The following is a 16,990-nucleotide window of genomic DNA, read 5'->3' on the forward strand; positions in this document are numbered from 1 at the left end:
ACAAATTCAAGGCCATCCCAGAACAGGTGTCTCTAGCCGCATGACACTGTTGCTGTCCCTTTCCAATGGAAGGACTTCCATGTGTTCCAGCTGCCACCAGCTAATCAGCTAGTCTCCCAGGTTATGGCACTGCTCAGTGGCTCAGTGACGGCCAGTGTCTTTGGTAGGTAAGGTAGGACCTAGAGGATGGCTAATGCTCTGCACATCATATTGTCTATCTCATTACCAATAGCCACTTTGTCATGGTGAAATTAATATGGCTCTAACATCCTCACATTTTCATATATTTCACCTGTTCTAAGCCTCTTGCTACAATATTTCTAATTTTACTGTTGCTCTATAACCAATGTAATGGTCATTTATTAATTAATGCTTGCTGGGGTTTGAAGGTAAAATTTCCCCCATAGCCTGATGTGTGTAGACACTTGGTCCTGGGCTGGTGGTGCTGTTTTGCAAAGATGTGTAACCTTTAGGAGGTGCTACCTTATACAGGAAAATGGTTGCTAAAGGGCAGGGCTTGAGGTTTTATAGCCAAACCCCACTTTCCATTCACCTTCTCAGCTTCCTTAATATGATGCAAAGTGACCAATCTTCTACTCCTGCAATCATGCCTTCCCTTTCTTGCTGGGCTAGCTGCGAAGAATGGTAAGCAAAAATAAACTTTCTCTTCAACTGTTTCTTTTCAGGTATTTGGTCACACTAACTAGAAAGAAGAACTAAAGCTATATTTTCCCACAAAAGTGGGCATATTTTGCTTGAAATTCTGCCAGATTAAAAGACTTGCATTCATTTTGTCCTACAGTAGCACTCTTCAGTCAGATTGTGGTTCACATCCTATCTAAGTTCAGTTTGCTTATTTATCCAAATTATGCAGACCTGCCCACAATTCCAGCCAGCATTATTCCTCCTCAGCCAGCTTCCATTACGAAGCACACCTTTTTTCACAGACATGAGATGGAAGAGAGAATATGATGGACAAACTGTAATACTTTAAACTGTTTTAGAAGGCTTTGTGGCCCAACTATTTTATAGTAGAATGTTGATGTATTCAACAGATCAGAAGATAACTAGTTCCTAATGGACAATTTGAGTTTCATTGTGAATTCATGATCTATGATCACAATAATATTTTTCTTACAGAGCCCCATAAAGAACATTTTTTATGTATATAATATATATTAGTATCTGTTATCTGAGGTGTGAATTTCTGTCTTACAAGTATTACATGGAGGTGTACAAAGCTCTATCAAGCCCCTCTGTGTGTGATGGATACTTACATTTTCTTTGCACTTGCTGGTCATGGATGGATGTTGTACAGGAAGTTGCACAATAGCCCAGCTCCATTAAAGACCCCTCCATTGCCCAAGCCCAACTCAGAAATTGTAACTGTATAGGTCAACTCAGAAGGAAAGTAGAACAACGTATAAAAAGTTGGTTTCTACTATCTTCAAATTCCTGAGTCCAATTCCTATTTACTTTTGCATTAGTTAAGTGTATACAATGTTTGTTTCTATCAGCTTGATATAAGTAGTCCACATCCTATACTACTAGGTATCTTTAAAAAAAATCATTAGTCACTTATGTAATTTGGTGTGCATGTTTGTGTGTGAATGTAGGTGCATGCCTGCCACAGCACTATGCAGAGGTCAGAGGACAACCTTCAGGTCAGTCCTTGTCTTCTCCTTCATTTTGAGGTGGGATCTCTTGTTCAACTCTCTGCAAGCTTCAGGGAAAGTCTCCTGTCTCCACCTCCCTTCTCATCTCAGACACACTGGGAATACTGAAGCTGGCTCTGCCTCTGGCATTTCATGTAGTATCTGGTGATCTGAACACAGACACTCAGAGTTCTATGGCAAGCACTTTATTCACTGAGCCATTTCCTCAGCTCTCCCATATCATTGTGTTTCTTGAAACTTCTTCAGCATTGCAAACTCTTAAAAGTGCACAGAAATTCATCTTGACTTTTCTTCCTTTATGCCAAGGAAGTTGAGTTTCCTTGTATAGAGCTATGTGAGTTGTTGGGAATGTTGAAGTTCAAAATCTCATAGAATTAGCTACATAACAGCACAGGAATATAAAATGTGTTACTTAGGAAGTTGGTCTGAAACAGATAAGTACATTTTTTTTGTTGTTGTTGTTTCATGCAAGTTTCTTTATCCTATTGCAAAGTTCTCAATTCCTCATCACTAACATGTTCATCTTAACTTAAAAACACAAGTAAAAATGAGTCGCAAATGGGTGTTATAGACTATCACTTACTACTGTGTACCCTTGTAACACAGCCATATCTTACACAATTGAAAAAGAGACGGTCTCTTGCAGTGATACCTTGGAGATGTTGATCCTTTTGGTGTATTCCTCACTTCATGGATATGGATTCAATTCACATTTTCCCATGAAATTTCTTTCAATTGTTAGAAGAAAAATTCCCATCATTTTATAGTATTTATGGTCACCTAGGCTTTTGTCTCAAAACAGTGTGCCACAAGTACTTGTTCTTCCCATATCTATTCTCTCTATGTACGTGTATGCCACATCACGTCAGGACCAGTGGATTCACAACTGCATATCCTGTGGTGGGTTATCTTGCCTTATTTCCAAGTAGAAATAATAATTGTATTACATACACAAACACACGTGACACACACAAAACAAACAAAAAGAACCCCTTAAAATCTAACATTGAGGAGGTATCTCCTGAATTTTAATTACTGAATCCACTTACTATATCTATTTGAGACCCATAAGTTAATTTGAAAAGGATTTATTTACAGAGTAAAGACTTTGGAGTCACAAAGGAACATACCATAATCTAAACTATTATCCACATTACCGTGAGCATAGAGACAAGTAATCAGAGGCAGAGAGAGTCTTGAGGAGGAGACTTCTCAACAGAAGTGACATCACTTAACAGCCTGAGGTGACAATGCGGGATGGAGCCAAGAGACTGAATAACATGACTTTTTACTCTGTTTCAACAAAGGCAATGTAAAATCCATGCCCTGTGGAAGCCAGAGGGAGCAGTGTGAGAACTTGTACAGTTCCACATCTAAGAATTTCTTGAGCCAAAAAGCAGATGTGGTAATTTGGTAATTGTTCTTAAATTTCACGAAACATATTGTGATAGTTAATATCTCACCACTAAATTGATAGAAGACTGAAGTAAAAGTAGAACATGGAATATGGGAGCTTGACACAAGAAAATTTAGCGGCGACAAAGGAATTCAGGGGGACCTCGGTTTAGAAGCAGTCCATGTGGTATTCTGACAAGAAAATACTTGCATTCTGCCTGTGTGCTGAGAAAGTAGATGAAGTTGCATTTAATGTGTTAATGAGTCTGGTGGAAAAAATTTCAAAGCAAGAACATCAATGTATCTGTAGGATGGTTTCTCTTTGCTTTCATGATTGAGTTTTACAGGAAAAGAAAGGACAACACAGAGAAGATACCCATGCAACTAGAATTTTGGAGGTGCAATTCTTAAAGAGATCACCACCGCTAAGTGGAAGCGAAGCGCTCTGCAGTGAGAAAATAGAAAGTACGCCCTAAGGGCAAGAATAAACCCACTGAAGACTCAGTTTAGTAAGAATTCAAACTGCTTTCAAAGGAAAAGGTCTGAAGGGCATCTCTTTTCCCAAGGGTCAGAATTCAGGAGCTGCTAAACCTGTGCTTCGTGGACAGCTTGATCCTGACTCAACGGCCAAAGCGGGTGCTATCTCCCATATGAGCCTATAACCATGAAAAATATCAGATGGAGGGGGTCGTGGATTTCACCATGGTCCCGAGAGACACTGTGGCTGAGCAATGGGAGAAGTATCAAAGTTGCTGAAAGGAGTCCCTGGAAGAACCTTGCATGAAACCATGAAAATAGAGACACCATGTTGTTGAAGGCACCAGAGTCATGGGGCATTAACAAAAAAAGCTGTAGAGTCAGGACAGATCTAGCTCATGAGTGAGGTTAGAGGCAGCTGAGCTACAGGTACACAGCCCCCCCAAACCTTGTACAGTGGACATCACCCACCATAGGTCCCAGATGCTAGACTTGATTTGCCCTGCTAGGTTTTGACCTTAATTTGGTCAGGTTATTCTTTGTAATATGTGTCCCCACCCATCCCTTTTAGATTGATAATATTTATTTTGTGCTCATGCATGTTAGCATATTGGCAGCATGTAACTTTTATTTTTGGTGTTATTAGACTCACACTGAGGAGTGTGCCTCAGTCTCAGAAGAAACTCTGTACTCCCATTTTAGACAGTGTTGAAACTGTTAAAGACTATGAGAATTTTGAAGTTGAACTAAATGTACTTTTCATTGTGAGGTGGCCATGACCATATGGAAATAAGAGGTGGAAAGTGAAAGTGTTGTGTTAGAATGCCACGTTGATAAAGGATGGACTTATGATGGTTAATCTCCACTTGTCAACTTGACAGGGTTTAGAAGCACAGGGAACCAGACCTCTGGTTATATTTTTGAGGGAGATTTTAGATTTGATTGGTTGAGGTTCATGAATACACCCTAAAAATGGGTGGCACCCTCCCATAGGCTGGTTTCTGGAGTGTGTAAAAAGGAGAAAGTAGACCGTCCAATAGCCACTGCGCACTGCTTCTTCCCTGCTGAGGAAAAACGCGATGCTGACTTTGCTCCTGCACAGCTTTCCCGACAATGATGGATTCTTCCCCTTAAAACTTTAATCTAAAAATATACCCTTTCCTTGAGTTACTTTTAGTTAGGTATTTTGTTTTATGAACAGGAAGAGTCACTGAAAAACATATCTGTGTATTTCTGTCATAGCATAATAGTGTAATGAAATTAATTGGTTTATCACCTTGTTTGATGAGAAAATGGAAAATAATCGCATGCAAATAGGAATCAAAGATAAGATGAGTAGATGTATTTTAGGCTGTCACTCACTCTTCTCATTCTTTTCACTATAGTAGTGCTTTTATATGCTGTTTACACTGATAACAACCAGTGAAATCCTAATCTTACTGCTTTATTCAATCCTTCTTCCCTGTCTGCTTATTCCTCAGTTCAAAGGACAAACTCAGAGAAATTAATGAAATTGATCACACTGTATACAAAATGTAATGCTTGTGGGTAACTGAACCCACATCTTGGCATTTGGGCTAAAATAACACTCATTTATTCTAGAGGAAATTCTGCATTCCCACATTGCCCACTGGTGGTCGCCTGATGGAGAGAGGCTTGCCTTCTTGACAATAAATGACTCCTTGGTGCCTAACATGGTTGTACCTCGGTTTACTGGAGCACTATACCCCAAAGCAAAGCAGTATCCATATCCCAAGGTAAGCAATGTAGAAGGACCTGTTTTATTTCATGTGTATGTGTCTTTGTGTTGTTGTTTTGCATTGTTTTTATTTTGTTGATTTTTGTTTTTGTTTTTTGTCTGTATTAGTGACTTCATTGATAACATGATTAATTCAAGGCCAGAGAAAATGTTTCATTGGTCAAAATCTAGTCATACCAATGTAAAGATCTGTTTCTGTCCTTAGAACCAGTGTAATTTGTAGGTGGCCATGATGACCTGCATGTAATTCCAGAACTCAGGAACCTGAGACATGGGATCCTTGGGTCATGGGGAGTGGAAAGGGACAAGCTTAATGACTAATCTGGCCAAGTCAGTGAGTTCAAAGCTCAACTGGAGAACATGTCTCAATAAATAATGTGGAGAGAAATCAAGGAAAATACCCAATACTAACCTCTGATGTCCATCCATACACACCCATATATGCATGTACAATCACACATATGTGTGCCTACACAAACACAAACGTGTGTGCCTGTGAAGCACAGATATACACGTACAAAAACTGAATATAAATAAAGTACTGAACAGGACAAGCACCTATGAGGGAGACAAGAAGATTCCCTTACTTTCAGACAGATTCTTCTTTGTTGAGCTTGCCACAGGGAGTGTAGACAGTGTGGGTCGAAATAGGTACAGATGATTTCAGTGTGTGAGAACTTTTATTTTTGTCACACATTTTTCTTTCGGATGCTGATTTTTTTTTTCCTCACATTCCCAGTTGAAAAGAGAGCAAAGAGAAGAGAGAGAATGGAGACTAGAATAAAGGCCTCCCAGAGGCGCACCTTAGAAATTGTTAATAGATGTTTTAGAGAAGGAAAAAAATATTATATTCAAGTAAGTTGGAAGTTCTGAGCTTAAAACAAATTTAGTTTCATTCAGATAATTTCTTAGAGCAGTTAATGCTATGCTGTGTTAATATGTATTATGAATTGTCTATAAAAATTGACAATGGAGAATTTCTAATGAGAAATAGCTGAGCGTAAAGAAGTACAACTAAAGAATAGACTAGAATAAAATTATTAGTATTACTATTAATCTGAACATTGTTTTGAGGAGCATTCTGTGAAGTGTGGTTTTTGAAATACAGGTATAGAATAATAGCCAGAGATAGTTAAAACAGATGAAAAGGTTTTATATGGGCTGGAGAGATGGCTCAGTGGTTAAGCACTTGCCTGTGAAGCCTAAGCACCCTGGTTCAAGGCTCAATTCCCGAGAACCCATGTTAGCCAGATGCACAAGGGAACGCACACATCTGGAGTTCATTTGCAGTGGCTAGAAGCCCTGGCACGCCCACTCTCCTCTCTCTCTCTCTCTGCCTCTTTCTCTCTCTGACTGTCACTCTCAAATAAATAAACAACAACAACAACAACAAAAAAAGATAAGGTTTTATTTGGGGGAGAGAACACAGAGTTCTCAACCAGACAGCAAAATAATTAAAAAATTTGAAAGGAGTCCTCAATCAAATGGATGCAAATATATTGGGGTGTTCTGTGTTTTCTGTTGGAGATTGTTGTCAAATCCTCAATATCTCTTTAAAATTTTATTATGGGGGCTGGTTATGGTTTACAGGATAAAAACCCTTTCTACATGGAGGCCTACCTAAGTGCTGGGCATAGCAGTGTGTATTTGTAACCCCAGGAGTGAGGGGAGTGGCAACAAGAGTATCCTTGAAGCTCCCTGGTCAGCTAATCTAACTTAAAAAAAAAAAAATCCAGCAAGCTCCAAGTTCAATTCAAAATTAGATTCTATCTCAAGGAAATAAGGTAGAAGAGTGATGGAGGAAGATACCCAGTGTTTCTTCTGGCCACCATGCATATGGGCACAGGATGCGTACTTCTGCACAAACACACACACCTACACATACTACTACTCACACACCAAAAGAATTGTGTTAAATCTTCATATTCTCAGTATGTTGATGTAGCAAAGAAGCGTTCATGATGTGAACACCTATAAATTAATAAAATTGCTAAGATGATCTTCTAAAGTTCTACTCTGAACATTTTAGCTCTTAACTGTGCAATAGAAAATGATGTATTTTTATTTTTATGATGAAACATGTATATACATGTTATATATATATATATATATATATATATATATATATATATATATATATAACATGCTATGATGATATAGTACTTATATATGTTTAAATGTTATGATTAAAGAGTAGCATGTCCCCTATTTCTATATACTATTTATTTCATGTAACAAAAATCTTCCTAAGTATGAACAGTAGATTTCTAACTTCCCCCATGTAATGGCCAATTTATGTCCTTTGATCTATATTATAGGTCTTGTATTATTCTTTGTCTATCTATTTGAGTGGTTACAACATTTCCTTCCTTGGTTTATTTTGCTTGATAGCATGTAGTCTAGGACTACCTAGTCTGTGAAAACTGGAAGAATCACCTTACTCCCATGGTTGTTTTTTTTTTTTTTTTTATAATTTTAATACATGATCATACTAGAATATTTTTGAAGTAGGGTTTTAATCTAGCCCACGCTAACCTGGAACTTACTCCATAATCCCAGGCTGGCCTCAAACTCACAGTGATCCTCCTATCTCTGCCTCTCAAGTGCTGGAATCAAAGGTGTGTGCAACTATACCTGGCCATACTAAAATTTGATCATATTCACCTCACATTATCCTCTTTTGTTTCCCATCCACACCTCCATCCCAATGAATTCTCTCTTCTTCCTAAGTAGCCATTTCTTCTATCTTGATATCTTACTCATTTTTTCCTCCACCATCATCTATGTCATCATGTTGATGGGTTCAGTATCGTTCAGGTTCTGTGAAGATGATATATAATCCACTGCAGAGTCGTGAGTGTACCAGCCCAACCTTATCTGGAAGATAGTACCCACTCTGTAGCACTTACAGTCTTTCTGCCAGATCTTCTGCAATAGTCCTTGAGTTCTCGGGGTTGTGATAAGTATGTTTCACCTAGTACTGAGTTCTCAATAGACTTTTACTCTCAAGTTTTTTGATGATTTTTGAGTCTCCCCAGTATCCATAGCCATCTCCATAAAGAAGCTTCTTTGACCAGTGCTGAGAGAAGCACTAATGCCCTTTCTAACACCTTAGCCACAATGATCCCCATGTCCTGAAAGGTGTGATTGAAATGTATCCTCCGATATTGAACACTCATATCCAGGTCTCATCATATTGCTGACTTTTGGGCCTCCAAGGATAAACACCAACATCCATGAAGGCAGCTCCTGTCGTATAGGAAATGGTTTATAACCCTGAAGATTATAAAATTGTGACTTTTTTTTTTTCCTTAGCACACAGCTTTTCTATTTCTGTAGTGTGCAGCAGAACCCGTTTGGTTCCCGTCATTGCTGTGATGCCCAGATTCTATGGGAACACAGCAAGAGTAGCGTGGAGATGACGTCACTAGCAAGTTTCTCCTGTGACCACCAGAATCAGGATAACTGGGGAGAAAATAGCGTAGAAATGAATGTGCCTCCATAGCTCCTTCTTTCTTCTGCTGGCTCTGGTACTGACTGAAGCATTGACAAAAAAAGAAAGAATCAACTTCTATGATTTGAATTGTTATATTGGAGTTTTTTTTTAGAAAACAGGCACTGCTATTCAGGAGGGAAAAGAAATGTAACCTCAAAATTCCTAATCATAAAGAGATATTTCTTGTATCCCAAGGAAAGATAGTGTGACTTTTGCCCTATTATAAGTTTAGACATGTGTTTGTGGATGATATTGTGTGCCTGTAGAGCATACTAAGAACTTTTATAACCAAAGAAAAATGTGGGTATCTTCTCAAATATATTAATTCTCAAATTATTTAATGTAATAATGATGAAATTTCTGCTGACATTTGAAGTAAAAAACAGACAATATATGACAGACTATAAAAAGGCATGCATATCTCTTCAATGCACTGCAATGAAAGAGTAAAGTCTCTCCTATAGAAGAGACATGATAAATCATTTCCCAGGTGCAGTGAGGAATTTTTATTCCCATTAAAAAAATCATGTGCATTATATAAATCTTCAAATTGCTTTCTTAGCTCTGTACCAACTGTGCTTCAATTTGGGCATTCCCAGGCCTCACAACTGTAGCTAATTTGAAAGCAATAAATGGGCTGACATGAATATCAGGCAATCAGAACATGTCAGTAGTAACAGAAGATGCTGGATAACTTATTGTTTAATAACGTGTAACTTAAATCCTCACAACAATACACATGTACTCATGAAATAAATTGCAGTTGCTCATGATGTTTTAAAAGAGAATACCTAGTTTTCTTTTTATCTTTATCACAATTACTTGTGTTCCACAAATGGGAAAATGGAGATTCTAGACAGTTAAGTTTCTATATTTAAAAATAAATAGCTATTTTGAGGACAGAAAAATAACTCAATTAAAATACAACTGCAATAGGTGCATTTACAGCTTAGAAATGACATGTAAAGCGGTGTGGTGGTACATGCCTTTAATTCCAGCACTTGAGAGGACGATAGAAAGATCACAGGGATTTGGGGCCATCCTGAAACTACATAGTAAATTCCATGTCAGCCTGGGCTAGAGTGAAACCTTACCTTGCAAAACGGGAAAAAAAATCCAGAAAATACACTTAAAATCTAAACATATCTGGATACCTGTGAGTCTCATAATAAAATACTTACCCACAATATAAATGCATAGCATGATGAAGGCAAGGAGTGTGCTATCACTGCTAGTGAAAGTATTAAAAATGAAAAAAAAAAAGATGGAGTGGCTTAATGGGAAAAGTGCTTTCTGCATAATGTGCATTAAGATCCCCAGCACCCTCATAAAATGTCACATGTGGTGGTGGCACAGGCATTGTAATCCTGGCATCAGGAAGGCAGAGACAAGGTATACCTGGACATGGTGGCTAGTCCATGTTTAAATAAAGTGGATATTGATGGGGAAACTTGATGGCAAATTCAGACCTACGCATGCATGTGTACACGTTTGTAAAGAGCCCCACCCCATCCTCCCCCATACAACAGGCAGGCATTCTCACAAACAAAACAGAGAAGACACCCTAGCTTTTTGGTAGCTATTACTTGCGACACCAGCCCAAGTGAGACACGGTACCCAAGGTAAACAGTGAATTTTGGGTTTTGTACTCAAATTAAATTTTGATATCATTTTCCATATGCTACTTGAATTTTCAATCTTATCATTTTACACTGTATATTTTTAAATTTGTTTATTTTAATTTTTTATTTGAGAGTGACAAAGAGAGAGGTGGGGGGAAGGAGGGAGAGAATGGTCACACCAGGGCCTCCAGCCACTGCAGGTGAACTCAAGATACATGCACCACCTTGTGCATCTAGCTTATGTGGGTACTGGGGAATCGAGCCTGGAACCAGGGTCCTTAGGCTTCACAGGCAGGCAGATAACCACTGAGACATCTGTCCAGCCCTTTATACTTCATTGTAAGTGATTTTTTTTTTCCATAACAGAGATAGTATTTCAATTTGCCTGTGTAGAATAAAATATTCAAAAAGTGGTACTTCAAAATTTGACATAACAGAGTTCTTGCAAAATTGCACTTTAAATTAAAGCAGATTAAAATTAGGCTAGAAAACACCCACAGTGGTCAGATTTACTAATGACATATCTACCAAACTCATGTATTTGTATTGCATTTAATTCAGCATCGTCCCAAATCATAAAATGCCCTATTGTTCGTGATTCAGCACAAAAGAGAGGTTCAGTTTTATTGCTGTAACCTCAGGTTAATCTTCTTAATTAAAACATTATCTCATTTAATGACAATTTAGTTGCAAGTGAAGTAAGGTTAATTATTATTAAGGCTTGTGCCTCCAAATCATAGAGGAAGGAATTCTGGGGATTTGCAGTCTTTTTGGTGAATGTGACCGTTAAAAGCAAATAGATGAACTCTGTAATTTGCAAACTCTTGAAACAACGCAAACATTAAAAGGTAGAAGTGAAATTGCTGTGAATGCTTGGTGTTAAAACCCAATGGAAAAATAAAAATGAAACTGAGTTTATGAACTACGGAATACCTTAATTTTGGAGAAATCTTGATGTTTCTTGGTTCACTTTTTATCTAAAATGGGTCTCACATGTACAACTTTTAATTTGTGTTCATGTAACAGATGATTGGGATGCTTATTAGTAAATGCACACAGCTATAAACTGACAGTGTTTCTGGTAATACTGACTTAAAGACAAGATAGTAATGGATGAGTCTTTGTTGAAGTATGCCATAAATTATGTACCAGTGAAAAGAGGTGACAGAAAGATCTTAGCTAATTTAATGTCCTCAGTTATTTACCAATATATTGGATGATTCAAAAAGCTAAGCACAAATTTTTATTTAACTAACAAAGTACTTGTGTCATAACAGTATTTATCATTTTAGGCCATTGCCATATGCTATTTTACCATATTTTAGTTCATATAGTAAAATAATGATGCAGTTTCATCAAGAAAATATGATTTTTTAAAAAATATTGGACTTATGTTATATTCTTAGGAAACAGACAATCTGTTTAGATAGGCAATTACATAACTTTTCAGCATCTTAATTATATGCTTCATAATATATATTAAGTGAATATTTGAGCAAAAATTTGTACTCAGATTTTTCTCTCACAGATTATGCTAAAATGAGAGTCAAAATGTGTTCCTGCCATACAAGGAAAGCAGCCTCAGAAGTCACTGGTTTCATAAGCCTGCCAGAACTCTAAGTTGGCCTGATGGAGGCTGAACTATGACAGCCCCTGAGCTGTGTTCACTTACGAATACCAGGTGGAAGCTGGGCGTGGTGGTGCAAGCCTAAAAGAATAACAGGTGGATAAATGTGTGCACATATTGTAGACTGAGATAGATGATAGATGGCTGAATAGGTAGATAATAGAATAAGACAGATATTGATGATTTGTAGGTTAATGATACAGAATAGCAGATATGTGGTAGGTACATGGTAGATGAAAGGTCATAGCAGATAGGTAATTTAGATAATAGGTATATATATGATTTAATATATGGATGGATGACAGCAAATAGATGATGAATATGCATTGATAGGTAGGTGATAAATAGATAGAAAATAAATAGTAGGTACATAGATGATAGGTAGATAGATTATATAATTGATAATATAGATGATAGGCATATGGATAGATGACAGACATAAAATTGTTGAAACATGGTAGTTATTACATGGTAGATAGATAAAGCAATATATGGCAAATATACATTTAAGTAATCGATGTATAAATGATAGGTGGTGATATAGACAGATGATAAATAGATGAGAGCAGATAGATATGTGTTAAGGATAGATATATTGATATAACACAGATAGATGAATACCATAGAAATGATATATATGACAGGTAGATGACAGATAGCAGATACAGGACTATGGCAGGTATGTAGATTATAGGGAGATATATAGCATACTATATAAATAGGAACAGAAAGATAGAAGATAGGCAATTGATAGATATATGCTATATAAGTAGATAGATGTAGACCAGTGTTTAGTCAAACTTTGCACACTTGGTATTCATAAAGTTGGTTATGGCTTGTATACATAGGTCTACACCCAGAGATTGGAATTCAGGGTGAGAATCAAGAGCTGAGGTGGGACCATGAGGGTCCAGAAGATAGTAACCGAGGTTGCTGGGGAAGAACACTCCAAAATGTGCTAATCATGCTGCCCACCTTTACATTTCACCCACATGATCTACCTAGAGAAATAAAGTAATAATTAAATTAATGAAGCTAATATTTTCATGGAAAAACATGACAACTAGATTAAAACAAGAAAGACATCAGGGAAAAATCCGAAGGATGACAGTTAACCACACTACCCAGGACAAACATGGACAGGCTCTGGAGGGTTTAGTCCAGTGGGAAGTTTTATGAAATCTGATAACAGAGCATTCACTGAGTCATCACATCTGCCCTGTAGGATGTGAATCATTGCAGTAACCCCCTGAGCAGACTCGACCTTTCTCTGGCAGAAGATTTTCCTGACCCCTCTCTTTAGCTGGAGAATTCTGACCTTATGTGACACACTCCCAGGGACATGTTCTTACATTGATAGGAAGATAGCAGTTCTTTTGGCGCCTTATGGACTGTTGACAGTCTTCATGTCACTCCAGGTCCTCTGGTCATCCTGTGTTGTCACTGCTGAATCCTTGAGCATGAATCCTCTCTTGCCATCTGATCAGTCTCTTTAGATTTTTTATTCAAGTCACTTTATTATTATCATTAGATATGGACATATCTAGTATGTAAAATCACATATTGGCGCCATCCTTTCCCTCCTCCCTGAGCTTTTCTGAAGAGGCCTTCCTCATCGGGGATGCATTATGGGGTCAACAGTCAGTTATGGGGGAAAGGCAATGTCTCTGTGAAAAATGTCCCAACTTGTGGCTCTAACAATCTTTCCACCTCCTCTTCTGCAAAATTCCCTGAGCCATGCTGGGAGCATTTTAAGTCTAGTCAGTGGTGGGCACTTAGGAGCATCTAGATGTCTATCTAGATGTTCAGTAGGTGAGTGTCCTCAGTATCTTTTTCCATAACCCTGTGCTGATGTCAGTTTAACTAAGAAAGCATCATTCTTGTTCACTTCCCCAATTCCTCTGTGGTTTCAGCTGGGGCAGGGATAGAATGAACTGGGTCGTTTATCTCCTCAAATCTAGTTCCCAAATGAAAAAGAGAAGCAGATTCTCAACAGAGAGTGAAGTCAGAGCCAGTTAAATGGGATAACCAGTACTAATTTAAAGAGAATTAAAAGGGTTTAGATACTTTTATAGTCTAAAGTTAGTAGAAGCTGAACAGCAGAAAGCAGAATCATTATGTGGTTATGATTCTCAACTTGTTTCCCAGTTCCAGATATGGTTTCATTTCCACTGAGCAGATCAGTTAGCCAACCCACGAGCAATTGGTTACCCACCATGGCTATGTGCCACTATTGAAATTGTGTGAGCATCACTTCAGGGTGTTTGCTTCTGAGTCGCTTAGACTTTGAGTTGCTTAGACAAATGTTGGCCACTTTGCCCTGGTAGCTCATGTAGTGCCTTCCAGCACTAGATGGGCTAACTATCTGAGGACCGTCTCTCCTCTGGATTCCAACCAGGTCTCTCCATGTTCTTGGTGGACAGCATTTAGTGTCTTCAGCAGTGGGATCTTACCATTAACCACTGGTGGGTGCTCTGACAGAAGTCTGTCTGTTTGGGAGATCTAGTAGGTCTCTCTGATCAACAGCTCATTGTGGACGTAGACCACATCCTGGTACAGGGAATTAAAGGCCAGTGCCAATGGAAAAAAAAAAAAAAGAAAAGAAAAGAAAAGAAAAGAAAAGAAAAGAAAAGAAAAGAAAAGAAAGAAAAGAAAAGAAAAAAAACAGAGAAGAAAAACAGGAGAAAGTTTAGGTAAGGTTTCATGTCACTCTCTCCAGGGCTCTTCAATTCAGGTGCTCCCTCTAAGGTCCGCTTGAAGGTTCCAACTTTTAGTCTAATTTTCAGGATATAGGTTTCTATGGTACTAGTTCAATTTGGGTTCAGATTTTCTGTACTCCCCCCACTTTTCCCTTCATCCCCAGCCCTACCTTCCCCGTTATCCAAGACTCGAGATACTATTCAGTTATGTCAGCAAATGGGCTGACTTAGATTAGGAACTGCAGTCGAGTGATATCATGTGACAGTTATCTTTCTGTGATTGTGTGAGTTCACTTAAAATGATCTGTTCCAAGTTTGACCATTTTTATACAAATTTCAATGTGTTACTTTTTCTTACTGTTGAGTAGAATTCCATTGTGTAGATATACCACATCTTGGCTATCCATTCATCAAATGATGGGCACCTGGTTGGTTCTAGTTTTTAGCTATTATGAAATGAGCAACTATTAACATGATAGAGCAAATATTTCTGAACTGAGATGTGGAGCTTTTAGGGTAAATGCCCACTAAAGTATTAACAGAGGCTGCTGGTAACTCTATATTCATCCTTTAGGAATATTCAAGTCATTTTTAAAGTTCTTTTCCTCCTCCATATTATTCATATCCATCTCTTCTCAACTCAGTCATACAGCGTGTATCATAGCATAGTTTTAAGAAGCACATAGAGGCTCATCATCTGATTTGGCATATCATCTATTCATAGGCATTCATTTTTTCATTCAAAGTGGTTGAGACATCCTGGAGGACATTTCCTTTTTGCTTTATATTGATCACTGTGCATTTAGAATGATCTTAAGGCACAGTGAAATCTACATGCCAGCTACCTTGACTCTGAGTGATCTCATGGTAACTTCCCCATATTCATCTAGAAAATTGTAATTATTTCTTGGGATAAGAGTAGGGATATATTTACTGAGAAAATCCACCCAATACCTTTATTACATTTTAAAACTATGCCAAATGGCATGTTTGCAGGTCTCATTTTCTCATTTTAATAAGAATTGGTTTCCCTGAACCCAAATTACATATTCTTATTACTGAATTTCTATTCTTCCTATGATAACAGAGTTTCCTACCTCTTAAGGGACATTGAAAGAAATGACTTCTCATTATCTCCATGAGTAAAGCTTTGAAAGAAAAAGCCAGGGATGTCAATGTAATGCCATTCATTACAAAGTTTGCAATTTTAAATATGTGACACATTATACATGTGGGTAGAAGTCATATATTCCTACAATGTGGGTGGAATTTCTATAATCCTATGTATGGGTGGGACTTTCCCACTTCCTTTCCCTTCTCCCTTCCCTCTTCTTTTCTTCCTTCCCTTCCTTCATTCCTTCTTTCAGTGTTCTTCCCCTCCCCTGGCTTACCTTTTTTTTTTTTTTATATTCTCTCCCTCTTTTTCTCTATCTCCCTGCCCATCTGTCCCTTTCCCCCCACCTTGTTCATCTGTCTTCCAGCAAAGCTCCCTGCAGGAGTTCCTTCACTGGGATGGTCTTAGTAAGTGTTTTGTGCATTCGTCCTTGTGCTGCCATTCTGAAGAACAATAGGTTCTTCCTAATGAAAAAAGTTCCCCTGATTTCCTGTCACCTTTAATTGTCTATCTAAAATGTCTGAGAAGCAACAATCTGCAAAAACAATTAAAAGCAATCAGGTTGTTAAATTTAAAATCATTTCTACTTCAGAGACATTAAACTCCCCCCATAACACAAAAAGTAAATGAGACAAAATGCCTCTTCTTTTTGTCTCAGGAGAGTCTAATGTTCAATATACTTGCTTCACTACTTCTATTTTCTCAAAGGCAGGTCAAGTGAACCCAACAATAAAATTATATGTTGTAAACTTATATGGACCAGCTCACACACTGGAACTGATGCCCCCCGACAGCTTTAAATCAAGGTAGGTAATTTCAGTTTCTCTTTTGAGGGGAAATAGATATTTTCAATACAATTATCATTTTTCTACAATTTCGAGAGTGATATGATCAGCTCAACAATTCCACTTGTACAAGAAGCCTCCATCAGGGAGGAATGAAGTCATTCTGGGGGTCTGGCTTTTCTCAAGGAGGATTTATATACAAGGTCATGAGCAAAGACACCATGAAAGGACTGTAGACACCAATACTTATGACTGGGTCTTCTGCACCAGATGTGAGAGGGATGTGGATAGAGGATAATTTTCTATTGAATTTTCTTTCTAAGAATAATTACTCCAGTTT

The 16,990-nt window shown here is 37.9% G+C and overlaps 1 protein-coding gene across 1 annotated transcript in view; it reads left to right on the plus strand.

The window, feature by feature from the left end:
• Positions 1-16,990, plus strand: part of Dpp10 (dipeptidyl peptidase like 10) — a 557,899-nt gene that overhangs the window by 487,272 nt on the left and 53,637 nt on the right. Inside the window, exons 9-10 of the mRNA XM_045149057.1 lie at positions 5,151-5,305; positions 16,574-16,671. Of these exons, the coding sequence (XP_045004992.1) occupies positions 5,151-5,305; positions 16,574-16,671 (253 nt within the window). The remainder of the gene's footprint in view (positions 1-5,150; positions 5,306-16,573; positions 16,672-16,990) is intronic.

The sequence above is a fragment of the Jaculus jaculus genome, chromosome 5 (genome assembly GCF_020740685.1).
Source record: "Jaculus jaculus isolate mJacJac1 chromosome 5, mJacJac1.mat.Y.cur, whole genome shotgun sequence".
Classification (NCBI taxonomy): domain Eukaryota; kingdom Metazoa; phylum Chordata; class Mammalia; order Rodentia; family Dipodidae; genus Jaculus; species Jaculus jaculus.